This window comes from Dermochelys coriacea, chromosome 17 (genome assembly GCF_009764565.3).
Source record: "Dermochelys coriacea isolate rDerCor1 chromosome 17, rDerCor1.pri.v4, whole genome shotgun sequence".
Taxonomy (NCBI): Eukaryota; Metazoa; Chordata; order Testudines; family Dermochelyidae; genus Dermochelys; species Dermochelys coriacea.
This window is the reverse complement of record NC_050084.1, coordinates 13,862,186-13,875,932: the sequence shown is the minus strand read 5'-3', so window position 1 is coordinate 13,875,932 and position 13,747 is coordinate 13,862,186. Positions and strand designations below refer to the sequence as shown.

Genomic DNA, 13,747 nt, shown 5'->3' with positions numbered 1-13,747 from the left:
AGATGAGACAAAGATTTCATGTTTTTTATCACATGAAATATGGGCCAGAGTCTAACATCCTTATTCAGCAGTATCTTACTCCACAGAAAGTCTGATTGTTTTCAGTGAGACTTCTTGCTGATTCACATACTACTCAGCACGAGCAAGGTGCCAGAGACTCTGGCCTTGTGAATTTACAAACCTTTTAAAATAAAGGGTAGATTCCTAGCTGGTGTAAATTGTCATAGCTGCATTGACTTCACTGGACAAGTTACACCAAATGATGTTCTGGCCAGAGTTTATAAATCTAATTGACTGCAATAGACTGGAATCAGGGACTCTATATAACCTACCATATGATGCCAAGAAGTACTCCGACATTTTGAAGTCTGTTATGGCAAGCATGTCTGCACTAAAACCCTTGCTAAAAATCCCTAAAAATAAGTTGGTGTTCGAGGAAATTGTGAGTGTTTAAGGGTGTCCTATCATAGAAAATGCTGGGACTGCTCTGTTTTTTAAAAAAAAAAAAATTATAAGGACAAAAATGCCCTTAGGCTGTGACCTTGGTAGTAGTTGGATATGAAATTTTATGTTGAAAGCCTGAAGCTTGGAAATTTCATAGAAGATTTGCTACAGCATCAGCTGCTGCACCTTAATACACCATGGGTATAGAAACATGTGGTCCACCATTGTTACTGGTTGGCTAAAGCAGTGCTGGAGTTGGCGCAAGGAAGCTAGGATCATTCAAGAAACAACTATTTTGAATGCTATCTCGGGGATACTATTAACCATGGTACATTGCCAGCAGCCAAACCGTCATTCCTTCTGTGCACATTTTATTACACTCTTATGAATGAAATTTAGCCAGTGTCTGCCCAAGCCATTATGGAGCAAGGCTCGGAGAAGATTCTCATCTGTGTAACTGCATACCTTCATGTATGAGGTGGAAGGAATATTTGAGTTTTTCTTGGAGAGGCAGCACTCACAAATGACTGTAATGACATAAGTATGCAGACTCCCATGTGATCCAGATCACATCGCACCTGTGGACTACTATGCAATGGTCACACTGAAAGCTTCTTGAATTGCTCGAATTAATACACTGAAGTTTTGTATGGCTTCTTGTAAAACTTGGGACTGGGTTTTTTGGAGTGTCTCTTTCCTGTTATTCAGAGTCTTGGTTAGGGAGCTGGAGGGCATCGCCAGAGGACATGAGTCACACTAAATCAAATCAATTGAAAAGGTAGTTTGAGTCTTTAAAATGCATATAGTAACATTGCAGTGAGACACTCCAACATATCTGATTTTTTCCATTTTACAATTTGCTAAATCACAGCAATGACAACTTACTATGAAATCTATTTATATCCAGTAACCCCTTGTGGGACCTCAATGACCAACATAAATTCCATTATTCTGCTTGTCCACTTGATGATCCCAATGACTGTCCTAAAAATTATAGCTCTGATTGTGGAATCAGGGGACTGAGAGTTTATATCTGGGAATTACACTAACACAATAGAAGTTTTTAAATTAATTTACTTTCAATGTTGATATACCTGGGAAAGATACAGCTTCCTGATCAGGATTTCAGAACAATCAAACAAAAGGCTACCCCCGATGAATCCATACTTGGTTTTAAACCAGGCCCAACGCATGCTGGGATGATCTTTGGCAGAAGTAGTTAGGCTCTGCAGACATATTCAGTAAAGCTGATGGTCTCATCCTGAGCATGAATTCAAGTATTCAATAGCCTGAGATACTGAATTGCCAAATACAAGTCTCCAAGAAGGAAGAGACAACCTTGACATAATTGACATACAAGCGAAGGAAGCCTGAAGCCCAAAACTCTGGTTCAAAGTATACCTTCTCTATCCTATAGTCCTTGACATGGCACATTAAATCAGCAAATTGTAATAGAGGTAGTACCTACTTTCTTCTGAACTGGTTTTGACCAACCGCAGAAGTTGAGAGAAGCTGTCCTCTCTGGTATTTGTAGCCCAGTGCAATACCAAAAGTACTGAAATCTCATGAGAGAGTCTGATCATGTGATGTTTCCGGAATGACTTCCTCATCAATAGGTTTGGATGGGATACTGAAGATTGTCAGGTTTCAGAGTAGCAGCCGTGTTAGTCTGTATCCGTGAAAAGAAGGTACAGGAGACTTATTTCCACCAATATGTTCTCTCTTTCTTTATTTTTAATCTAAGGAGTTTTGTTCAGAAGAAAGTCTGTTGTATTCATGGGTGATGGATATGCAAGAAAACTGTTATGACTGATCTCTTTTTCTATAGCCTTGCTTTAGGCAAGCAGAAATAGTCAGCTAGATAGCTACTATCAGTTACTGAATAAGCATCTGTGGCCAAGATATTAACCTCGCTATAAACTGAAAAAGGCTTTCTTCAATACCACATGCTGGGATTTGATTTCTGCTATACTGTGTTAAGAGTACACATTCCCTGGAACAACCCCCTATGTTATGCATCCAGTTCTTTATTAACTCTACATCCTGTGCACCAGATACCCCATGCGTAGAAACACACATATACAACAGTGACAAGTCATTTTTGTTTACAGATTAGGTCCTTAATTTTGTCCATGGCTAAAAGAAAATTAAATACTATAAATAAGCATATACTGTGCATATCTACTGAGCAGCGAGAACAGTACATGCATAGTCTGCAAAGCAGATCAGGAAGGCTTTCAAGTATAGATTACTGTTAGCTACTGATTGAACTGTTTATCCACTCTGCTTTAATACTTAAACTCAAAGGGAAGTTTGTGGTTTTTTTTATTTGTTGATTTCTGTTCCCCATGGCTCAGAAAGATCGGAGGTTACAAACAGAGTTTCAGTGATGTACAGGAGACTGACCAATGATGTAGTTGTTTTAAAATCTCTTTGGTTGTGTATAGTGCATGCCCATAAATACATGCTCTTTTTTTAAAAAAAGCAGTCAAAGATATGACAGAAAGCAAATGGAAATTTGGCCCAAGACCAGCTGTCTATAAAATCTGTTTTTTCTTATCTCCAACATAGACTTCCTTTACGGAGAAGAAAATAATTGGTGGTCCACCACATGGGAGCCACTTTGTTAATACAACCAAGTTAGACAACTTACTTGAAGCTTGCTAGATAAGTAAGACTGATTCTGTTCTCACTTCAATATAAAACCACATGTAATAGCAATGCAGTCACCATAAATCCAACTGTAATCCCACTGTCCCAGTGTAATTGAGAATGGAATTCATATTTACCCAAACTAGCTGAATCTCCTTCTGAGTTTGCAAAGTTGGGCCAAAAATTTTGTGAGAACAGGCTTTTTAATTATTTTCCCAGTCTTTCCTCATTCCATACAAGCTTTGCAATACCTCCCGGCCGCGACCCAAAAGTGCAGAGACAGGCAAAAATGAAAGAAAGTGGGTGCAAATTTTCTATGGTTTTGGATCCTCAAAATCAAAATGCTTGTTTGAGTTTGGTGTGGGGGACGGGCAAGGGCAGGGGATGAGGCAGAAGCAGGGCAAGAAGATGTGTTTCTAGACAAACTCTCCTCGTTTACCCCCAAATGGAAAGGCTGGGGAACAGCCATAGAGCACTAAACATGGAGAGATTCCAAGGCTGAAGTATCATTTTAGTGGAAGCTAGATACAGCAGCTATTCAATATGTCTCCTTCAGCCTGCCTGTAAGGTGATGAGTCATCCCTGAACTAGAGTTTGAATAAATGAGGCCTTCCTGTGCTAGGCTTCAGCTAATCCACAAGCCAGGACCTGATCTGGTGACACTTGGGGCAGGTATATAAACCTTGTGGGAGAAATAGTAGCTCATTTTTACTCAAAGTTGCTTCATGGATTGGAACTCTCCCCTGCCTGATAGTGGTAACACACTCCGTAAGCATTAGCCACCTCCTGCCTTGCTCTTGCTTCAGCCCCATTCTTAGTCCTGCTCCGGCCTTGTTCTTGCTCAGGCCTTGTTCCAGCCCCACTCTGGGCTCCTGATTCCAGCTCTGACACCCCCTGGCTCTGCCCACTCGATGTGACTGCCATGGCTCTGACCATGCCCATCATGGTTTCTTATGCTGTCAGCCTTTACTTGTATGGATATGAAAATTTAAAAAAACACAAACCCAACCAAAACCCCTTACTTGCTATATACATATTGTAACTTGTACTTTATGTGTAGTACTAATTGTACAGGAGAACTAACTAGACTCTATTTCCTCTTCAATTCAGGAGAATGGTTTAGAAGTCTAGAATATAACTGTGAACCAGAGAAAGGAAGAATATCAAAGTCACTTAATAGACTAGGATAAATGTTTGCCTCTATCTTATTTATTTGTATTTAGAGATTCATACTGAGGATAGTTCAGCCAGCTTTTTTTGATCTTTTGTCACTTATTTGTGTGTAAGAGCCAAGTGAAATAATAGCAAGAAACTAACAAGCCATGGAATTCAGGATACAAGGCCAATAATTCCACTAAATATGAATCAGCTCTGTTAATATTCTTTCTGCCAAATTCTACTTTTCGCTTCACATTAAAGAAAAATTAGCTTTCGTCGGGACAGATAAAAAATGCACCGAGTGTGAGTTGATCTGTGTGTTTTCAAAACAAACTGTGCTAATGCTTTTAATTAAGTGGTAGGGAAAATGAAGGGCTTTATCATCCAGTCTCCTCGGGTTATTATTTCATTGTGGATAGGGCTTCTGTTCTAAATGTCCACCTTTTTTGAAGGATTTGCTGTTAAATCTAATGTAGTTTGCATTTAAATTCCAGTGTGCCACATGAGCCCTCATTTATTTGATAAGGAACCATTGTTATGAAGAAGAATGTAGCGCTTAATTTGTATTGCTTAAGGGAGCTCAGGAATGCTGCATTTGCTCGTTTTGCATGTTAACGATATCATTGGGTCGGAAATTAATATGCAGCGTGATATAGTTGAGCAAAATTTGGAGGTGAAATTATAAAATCTGTCAGTTTATTCACACACAGAGCTTCTAAAAGGACATGTTTTCCGTTTTATATCCAGAAAACATGCATACAAAGCAGTGCTGACAGGTTCATCACTGTTTCTGAGTCTCAGCTGGCTTTGGAGGGAGTGACCATTAGCAGGGATGAGAGGATAATTTTAGTTTTCATGTTCATTTAAGGTCTGATCTAATGCTGAAAAAGATCAGTGGAAAGACTCCCATTGACTTTATTGGATGCTTAGGTTGGACCTTTATTGCTTGATCCAATAAAGTCATTGGAAAGACTGTCCACTAACTTCAGGAAGCATTGGATTTGGTCCTGCAAAGATGTGCATGGATGCTTAATGTTATGCACTGCAAATACTCCCATTGATTTCAGTGGAACTACTCACAATACATTAAGATAAGTACATGAGTATCAGCGGGATCAGAGCCTTAGTCCTTAAAATATTTGGTTGTCAAAAAGGATAACAATTTGTGCGGGAGGGAGTGTGTACGTGGGCCATTGTTCACTAAGAACTGGTCTGTGGGTACCAGCTGATTTCACTTAAGCCACTAGTGATGAGATTTTAGTATTGGAGCTGGTAGAAAACTGGGGGTTTTCTTCTGAGAAAAAATTGATTTTTTTTTGGTTAAAAGTATCAAAATCTGAAATATTTTAACCAAAAAATAAAATATTTTGATTTTGATCAGCTAATGGTTCTTCAAGGGAGTTGTAGTTCATGTGCCTCATGCCCCTGTTCTCCTACATAGGCTGTGCTCCTTGGTTGGACTGCATCTCCCATGATGCACCATGTTTTCTCCTCTTGGTGTGGGAAGGCGGTGCATCATGAAGTCCAGTTGGTCAGCCCTGCCCATAGAGGAGAATTATCCCATGAGTCACTGCAGCAGCATTTCAGAATCCAGATATTTCAGTTATCAGGCGTTCAGTTTTTTGTCAAAAATGTTGTTTTGTAAATAACACCATTTTCCATTGATAAAAAGTTTCATTGGAAAATTTTTGACCAGAACTAATTAGTATCTTTCTGTCACGAATGACCTAAACTGAATTTGATGTAGAAGCAAAAGGCCCCAAAGCCCCCATAACTAGATCCCAAAGGGTATGTCTGCACAGCAACTAAACACCTGCAGCTGGCCGGGCCAGTCAACTCAGGCTCACCGGCTCAGGATGAGGGCTGTTTCATTGCTGTGCAGATTTCTGGGCTTGGGTTGAGGCCAGGCTCTATGACCCTGCAAGGTGAGAGGCTCCCAGAGCTCACCCGGAAGTTTACACAGCAATGAAACAGACCCGCAGCATGAGCCCAAGTCGGTTGGCCCAGGCTGGCTGCGGGAGTCTAGTTGCTGTGTAGACAGACCCAAAGTGTCCATGACAGCTTCCCAGGTCAGAAGACAAGAGAGAAAAGGGGTTGTGCACATTCTGTGACAGAAAAAGTGTGACTTTTCCTTTTGTTTAATTCCTGATGCTAATCCAGGATAATGGAGCTATTAGATGTTGGCATCTCTAATGTGGTTATCGTTTCAAAATGAATTGTTTCTGCTAATGGTAGTAATCTTGCTACAACTAAAGCAATGAAATTTAATTCTTAAGTACTAGAGTAGAACAAACCATGAAGTATTGTAGTGCTTATTGAAACTAAGGGTCAGATAACTGTCTGAAAAAGAGTATATTTAAGGTAGATTATTGATCCTATATTAACTAATTTAATACACCAATTGTTCTATGATTCTATGTTAAATTTTATGACTATAAATAATAGAAATAATCTGCACTTAATACATATCACCTTTCATCCAAGGATCTCAGATAATTCACAAAAATGAATTAGGCCTCATACCATCTATAAGTCAACGAGTGATACCTTTACTCAGGTAGAGTAGTATTTGCTCCCATTGTCTCCCATAGGATGACTCATGGTATAAGGTAAAACCCAACCTGAGTGTCACTATCTGGCCCTAGACAAGGTAGAGAAGTACTGTAAATAGCAACTTTATAGATTGGGAAACTGAGGCACGGGGAGGTTCTGTGACTTGCCTCATTTAAAGCATGTTTGTTAAGTATGACACAGCATATCAGTGGTCAAGCCAGGAATAGAAGCCAGTCCTCCTGACTCCTACTGTCTGGCTTCTACTGCAAGACCAGACTGCCTTATAGGAAATAACGTGCTTATGGGGAAATACAGTGAGTTTTCTAATGATCATATATGATAGAATTTGCACTAAGGGGTAAAATTCTTCCCTGCGCAACCCAAGGCCTATTTGCTTAGTCATGGGCTTAACTGCTGCATAGGGTTGTGCTGTCCCTCTGTTCAAGGGTGAATTTCACCCTAGTGAGGGCAATACCACCTCTTAAATACTAGGCTTATTTCCTGACTTCAAAGGATATTGGGGACAGAGCTCTGCTTGTGTATGGGAATAATTTAAGACTGAGGTACTTTGGTGACTCTTCTGCATCCCTAAATACTACAGGTATATTTGATTTTTTTTCCTTGCTGATATCCATGAGGGGTCCAGGCTTTGCTTCTACAGCTAGGATAAGAGTCTAGATTAGATGGGGAGGGGGGAGGAGGAGTGTCTTTTTTTTTTATTCCATTTTACAGTGGAAAATACCCCAGAGGATTCAACTTTCCATATACCACAACCACAACAGATTTGCAAACCCCAAAGTAACAAGAGCATAAAAATCTAGTTGTTTTAAGTCACATGCTGTGTGGTAAATCATAATTTTAGGGATGGGGTTCTGTTCAACCATGCCAAAATAATGGGTCAGATCCTCAGTTGGCATAAATCAGAATAGCTCCTTTGTTTCCAGTGAACCATCTATACCAGCTGAAGATCTGCCCCAGTGTTTTCAAACAATATTTACAGTTGTTCTATCCTAGTTATTGAAGAAGAAGAAGAAGAAAAAGAAAACTGGCACCAATAGTAAATACACCTACCTATGAATGCCCTTAATGTTTTATAGTTCTTAGAAATATATCCAGTGGGACTGTATTTCTTCTATTATCTTTTTGTGCATATGTTAATGCCAGCACCTGACACACTCTCATTTTTCTTAATCCTGTTCTCTTAATGGATACTTTGAGCTTGGCTGGCCTTCCACAGGATGAGAGTAATAATTTTGCTTCATCAATTAGAGAGCAAGAACTTTTGCAGCATTCTGGAGTCAAATCTTTTGCACCCACCCACTTGAGAGTAACTCTGACTATTAGTAGAGCTGGGAGAATTATGCAACAAAATATTGTGTGAATATCTGTCCAACGTTTTTAATGAATTTGCTTCAGCCACATAATTGTCATTGTTATTCATTATTGAGGCATATTTCCTTCTCTGGAATTATATTATTGTTATAATTGATATCACCCTGCAGATCCCACCCACGATCAGGGCGCCACTTGATTTGGCATTGTGCAAATACATAGCAAAAAAACCCAACCAATTGCTGTCCTGGAAAGCTTACATTCTAAATAGACAAGAGAAAAAAGGAGGAGTGAAAGATAGTAGTAGTAGTATTCCTACTGTGCTAAATGGGAACTGAGGCACAGAGATTAAGTAATTTACCCAAGGTCACCCAGGAAGTCTGTGACTGAGCCAAGAATTGAACCCAGATTTCGTAAGTTCAGTGCCGTAACCACAAAACTCCCCTTCCTCCCTTTAACGTATATAGGCAGCTGAATTTTGTGCAGCCTTACTTCAGTGGCAAAATTATATCTCCCAAATAATGCTCCAATTCTACAAGCATAGTGTTTACTACTGTGAAGCTGGTGGCCCCACTGAAGTCAATAGGAGCTTTCCAAAGACTCCAGTGGCATCAGGATGAGGCCTTATTTTAGGTATTAGGTAACTTCCATTGATTAAATAAACCTATAGTCCTTTAAAAAAAGAAAAATGACAACTAATAATTTTGCATTGGTGATAATGCTGTTTCTATTGGTTTTTTTCTCTTCCTGAAGGACACCTGCTATGATTGGCTGTTCGTTTGTTGTAAACAGGAAGTTCTTTGGAGAAATAGGTCTTCTGGATCCTGGAATGGATGTATATGGAGGAGAGAACATAGAGCTAGGAATCAAGGTTTGTGAAATTGTTACCATTCTGTGCAATTTTTCTTGAAATTGTATTTTTAAAAAACTCATGCACAAGGATCTTTTTTAAAGACCAAAATCAATTAGAATCTGCATTAGAATCAAGCATGATACTTTCAGTGGCACCTTAAAGAAAGAGTGCAGAAAACATTTAGTTACTTCTTAGGAGCATATATTTTCTCTTGTCCCCCCAACATTTGCATATGGAACCTATGCAATGCCTGTTAAAGCCAAAGAGAGCATTTCCAATTATTTAAGTGGGCTTTGGATCAGGTCTATAGCACCAGTTCATGATAAGTTATAGATATGCAAAATATCAAATCCACTGTCAAAGAAAATATCATGCTTGTGTCTCTCACAGAAATAGTCTCATGGAAGGTGATGGGGCTACTTGTTGTGAATACCACAAGCATGATTGAATGCTAAAACATCTTTTACAGACATTTAACAGCCACAACATAAAGTGCATGTATAAATTGGTGTAACCCACTTTAATTATGATATATCAATAGACATATTTTCAGTAACTGCCACAATAAATCTACACAAGAAACTCCTACTTACAATATCTACCAGTGCAACTTCATTACTATAAAGATATTAGATGTGGTTTAATGATTTGATTGTTTCCATAATTAGGGCCCTACCAAATTCATGGCCATGAAAAATGCATTATGGACTGTGAAATCTAGTCTCCTTCCCCTCCCCATCCCATGAAATCTGGTCATTTGTGTGGTTTTACTCAATACTGTACAGATTTCACGGGGGAGACCAGCGTTTCTCAATTTGGGGGTCCTGACCAAAAGGGACATGCAGGGGGGTCCCAAGGTTATTTTATGGGGGTTGTGGAATTGCCACCCTTATTTCTGCGCAGCCGTCAGAGCTGGGTGGCCAGGGAGCAGTGGCTGTTGACCAGGAACCCAGCTCTGAAGGCAGCACCCTGTCAGCAGCAGCACAGAAGTAAGGATGGCAATATCATACCATGTCATCCGTACTTCTGCGCTGCTGCCTTCAGAACTGGGTGGCCGGAGAGTGGCGGCTCCTGACTGAGGGCGCAGCTCTGCAGACAGAAGTGCAGAAGTAAGGGTGTCAATACTATACCATGCCATCCTTACTTCTGCATTGCTGCTAGCGGCAGCTCTGCCTTCAGAGCTGGGCTCCCGGCCAGCAGCCGCCGCTCTCCAACTGCCCAGCTCTGAAGGCAGCACCGCCGTGAGCAGCAGAGCAAAAATAAGGGTAGCAGTATTGCAACCCCCTGCTACAAAAACCTTGCAACACCCCCGCCATCCTCCGCCGCGCGCACACACACACACATATAATTCCTTTTTGGGTCAGGACCCCTACAATTACAACACCATGAAAATTCAGATTTAAATAGCTGAAATCATGAAATTAACGATTTTTAAAATCCTATGACCTGTGAAATTGACCAAAATGAACCGTGAATTTGGTAGGGCCCTATCCATAATATATCACAAAGTGGTTCATATTGGTTCAAAAGATTTCAATGCTTGCAAAGGCAGAGTCTATGGAAATCCAGTCAAGCCTGGTCTTAGAACATACTATTGGTTAGATTAAGGAACTGATTGTGAGAGAGACTTGAGACTTGCTCATAACTGAAAAATTGAATTAACTGTTGTAAAAAATGAAAAATCACTGTTTATTTCATAGATTTTCCAACTTGTATTTGCTTTGCTAGAAAATCCAAAGCAATTGATAAAATCTATTTTTATTGGGTGTGAGGAATAATACTCTACTTTAAACAAGGGAATAGAAGATAAAGCCTTTAAATATGCCATGCAATTCCACTCCTTATGGGGTAATTATTGTACCATGAGCATGCAATTGACGCTCTTGGTCTAGAGGTATCAAACTCTCTTGTGACCACCTTCATTTGTTTGTTTCACTTTTTTGTGTTGCTATCGTTCAGTGATTGACAGAGATGGTATAGTATTTAGTAGAACTATTCTTCTCCTAGTTAATAATTCAGCCTGTCTCTTTGGTCTTGGAGGATTTCATGGGAGATTCCTGGAAAAATAAGATAGATGTTCAAGACATAAGCAATGATCAGAGATGTAATTTTTTTTTGACATTGTGGATCTATTAAAAGGAGAGCTAGAATATCTCTAGTTGAAAGATTTTGAAAATTCCCACCACCCCATCCTAATCTTTATTTTTCCAATGTGGATACATGCGCGCGCACACATTATTTATATATGTATACACACACACACACACACACACTCTGGCCAAGATTTTCAAAAGTAATTAGTGGTTTTGGATGTATAAACATGTGGGGCTGAAACTTATGACACTTTTAAAAAGGCCTGCTTTTCAAACGGTGCTGAAGCATGTCCACTCTGAAAATCAGCCTCCTTTAAGGTGTCGCAAGTTGGGCACCCAAAACTGCTGATAAATAAAATCTCTAATCACTTTTGAAAATGTTGGCCTTCTTGTAAAACTTAGTTACACCATTTGGGCCCAGTCTTGCTCACAGTGAAGTTGATAGGTTTTGCTACTAAATTCAATAGAATGGTGGCTCCTGTCACAGTTTGGTTTGGTTTGCACTTTATATCAAGATTCCATTTATAAATGGTTTATACAGGGTTAATAAATAATTAATAGACATTTTTATAAATGGTTCATTAATTATAGATTATTATAGCATCCAACCAACCAATACATTGTTTTAAACTCTGGCTTACAGCCATCTATAATATGCTTATAACTCCTATTAACCCTCAGAAACCATTGCTAAAGTTTATCTTAATATAAAATGTTTGATTAGTTGCTGAATAATTTTAAAGTGTGGCAGTTGTCAAAAAGTAATTGTGTAGTTCTTGTTTACTCTGTCTCAATGCCTCTCAGCTCAAGACTGGCTCAGTTTACAAGTCCAAAGATAATGGTTTTCTCTTTGGTGATGCTGCAAGTTCCACCTTCTTTCTGAAAACCATGCTGTATTTTAATATAGTTTAATATTTATATCACTTAAAAACCCCATCATATGTTTCTGGGTGCATATATACATTTGTTTTAAAGTACAAAAATTAGACAATAGACCAAGGGACAAATAAACCCCACCATCTCAGATATCCAGCAAAAACATCAGTTAAACAAACCATGGCAGAGGTTCTCACAACAAAATTTTTGGTGGCCTCTGTGTGCGGCCACCAACTCTTGCTGGTGGCCGCTGTTACAATTTTAACTAAGTTTAGGAAAGACAAACAAATATGCATATACTTGTCCAAATCATTGAAATGTATTTATGTTGGGATTTTTTTGCAGGCTCAATAATAAAAATAATGTACACATGTCTCTGTTCTTTACTGGACCTAAACAGAATAGAAAACACAAATAAGGGCATATTATTTTTTGTTGTTGTTGTTTGGTTTACTTTTTTGGTTTCTGTTTTAAAGACTTGCTAGCTAGTAAGCTGCTGCTGTGAAAATGATAATAACAAACATACAAATATCACTTTTCACAGCGGCACACTTACTCAGCCCTGGCAAGCCCAGGGACAAATTAAGCTCTGGCTGGGGAGGTGGGTAGGAAGGCATTGGGTGCCAGAGGCAATGCGGAGAATGGATAGGGGGCCAGGGGGGGGCAGTGGGGGCCAAGGGAGAATGGACAGGGGTGAGCCCTGGGCCAGAGCCTGTTGCCCACCACCCCAGGGAAGGTGGGGAACTCACTAGGAGCCTGTTCTTCCAGCATTTGTGTCTCCCCTGCTGGCGGCCCTGGGGGAGGGGGCACTGCTTTGATCCCCTCCCACATCACTGCTCAGGAGGCTGTGGCCTCAAGAAAAGCCCCTGATGGCATGCAGCCACAGTGGCCACATTTGAGAAACACAATTATGGTACAATTAAATGAAGGTGATCTAAACAAAAAGGATAACAGTACAAAAATAAGGTTTTATGTTGTCTTATATTTAAAAAGAACATGTACTTTACAAGAATCTGATTTATAAATATGTCCAGACATAGGTACAGTACATATGGCTATAAAGTGCAATAAAGAAAACTATCTATTTAATTGCTGTTACTAATTAGTTCAAATGAGAGCATTGTCCGATTAGCTAAGTAGTTCACTTTAACAAAAAAGTTATCCATGGTTAGGGCTGCAGATAATCCTGGCGCTAGGGTTTTTGCTTGCCCTCTACAAAGTGGAAAACATCCTCCTACCCTGTAGTCACTAAAATAATAATAAACCCACTAAACATTTTGCTGCCTCTAATTTTTTGCTGCTCTAGGCAATTTCTTGTTCTGCTTGCAGGGTAAACCTGGTCCTGGCATGGAGTACAGATTGTTCTTTGTATTACTGTCGTTCCTTTTATCTCACTACAGTGACTCTAGAAGGAGTTCTCATCTTGTGCTTAGTCTTGCTCCCTGTCCCTAAAGTGGACGACTTCATATCCTGAGGCAGCATTAAAAAAATAAAAAAAAAGAAGGAATAAAATCGCTATCAGCCTGTTCTTGGCAGAGAAAATGGTGGTGTCCACTAGGCAAAGGAGTTCAGGGTAATATTTCAGCGGAGATGTTTTCAACAGCATTAATTTATTTATTCATTCATTTATGTTAAACTATTCCTGGACATTGAGTTATCCCAGTGCTAGGTCTTACCACATTTGCCACATGCCAGGCCTGTATATTTGAACAGCATTCCCTAGAGTTAGCAACAAATACCTTCCACAGCAGGCCATTTTATCAAATTCTACCCTTCACGGTTATTC

At 39.6% G+C, this 13,747-nt stretch overlaps 1 protein-coding gene across 2 annotated transcripts in view; it reads left to right on the top strand.

Annotated features, from left to right (window-relative positions):
• The window catches only part of GALNT17 (polypeptide N-acetylgalactosaminyltransferase 17), a 279,918-nt gene that overhangs the window by 167,636 nt on the left and 98,535 nt on the right, over positions 1-13,747 (top strand). For both annotated transcript variants that reach the window (XM_038376323.2, XM_043499464.1), the window contains exon 6: positions 8,893-9,010. In XM_038376323.2, the coding sequence (XP_038232251.1) occupies positions 8,893-9,010 (118 nt within the window). The remainder of the gene's footprint in view (positions 1-8,892; positions 9,011-13,747) is intronic.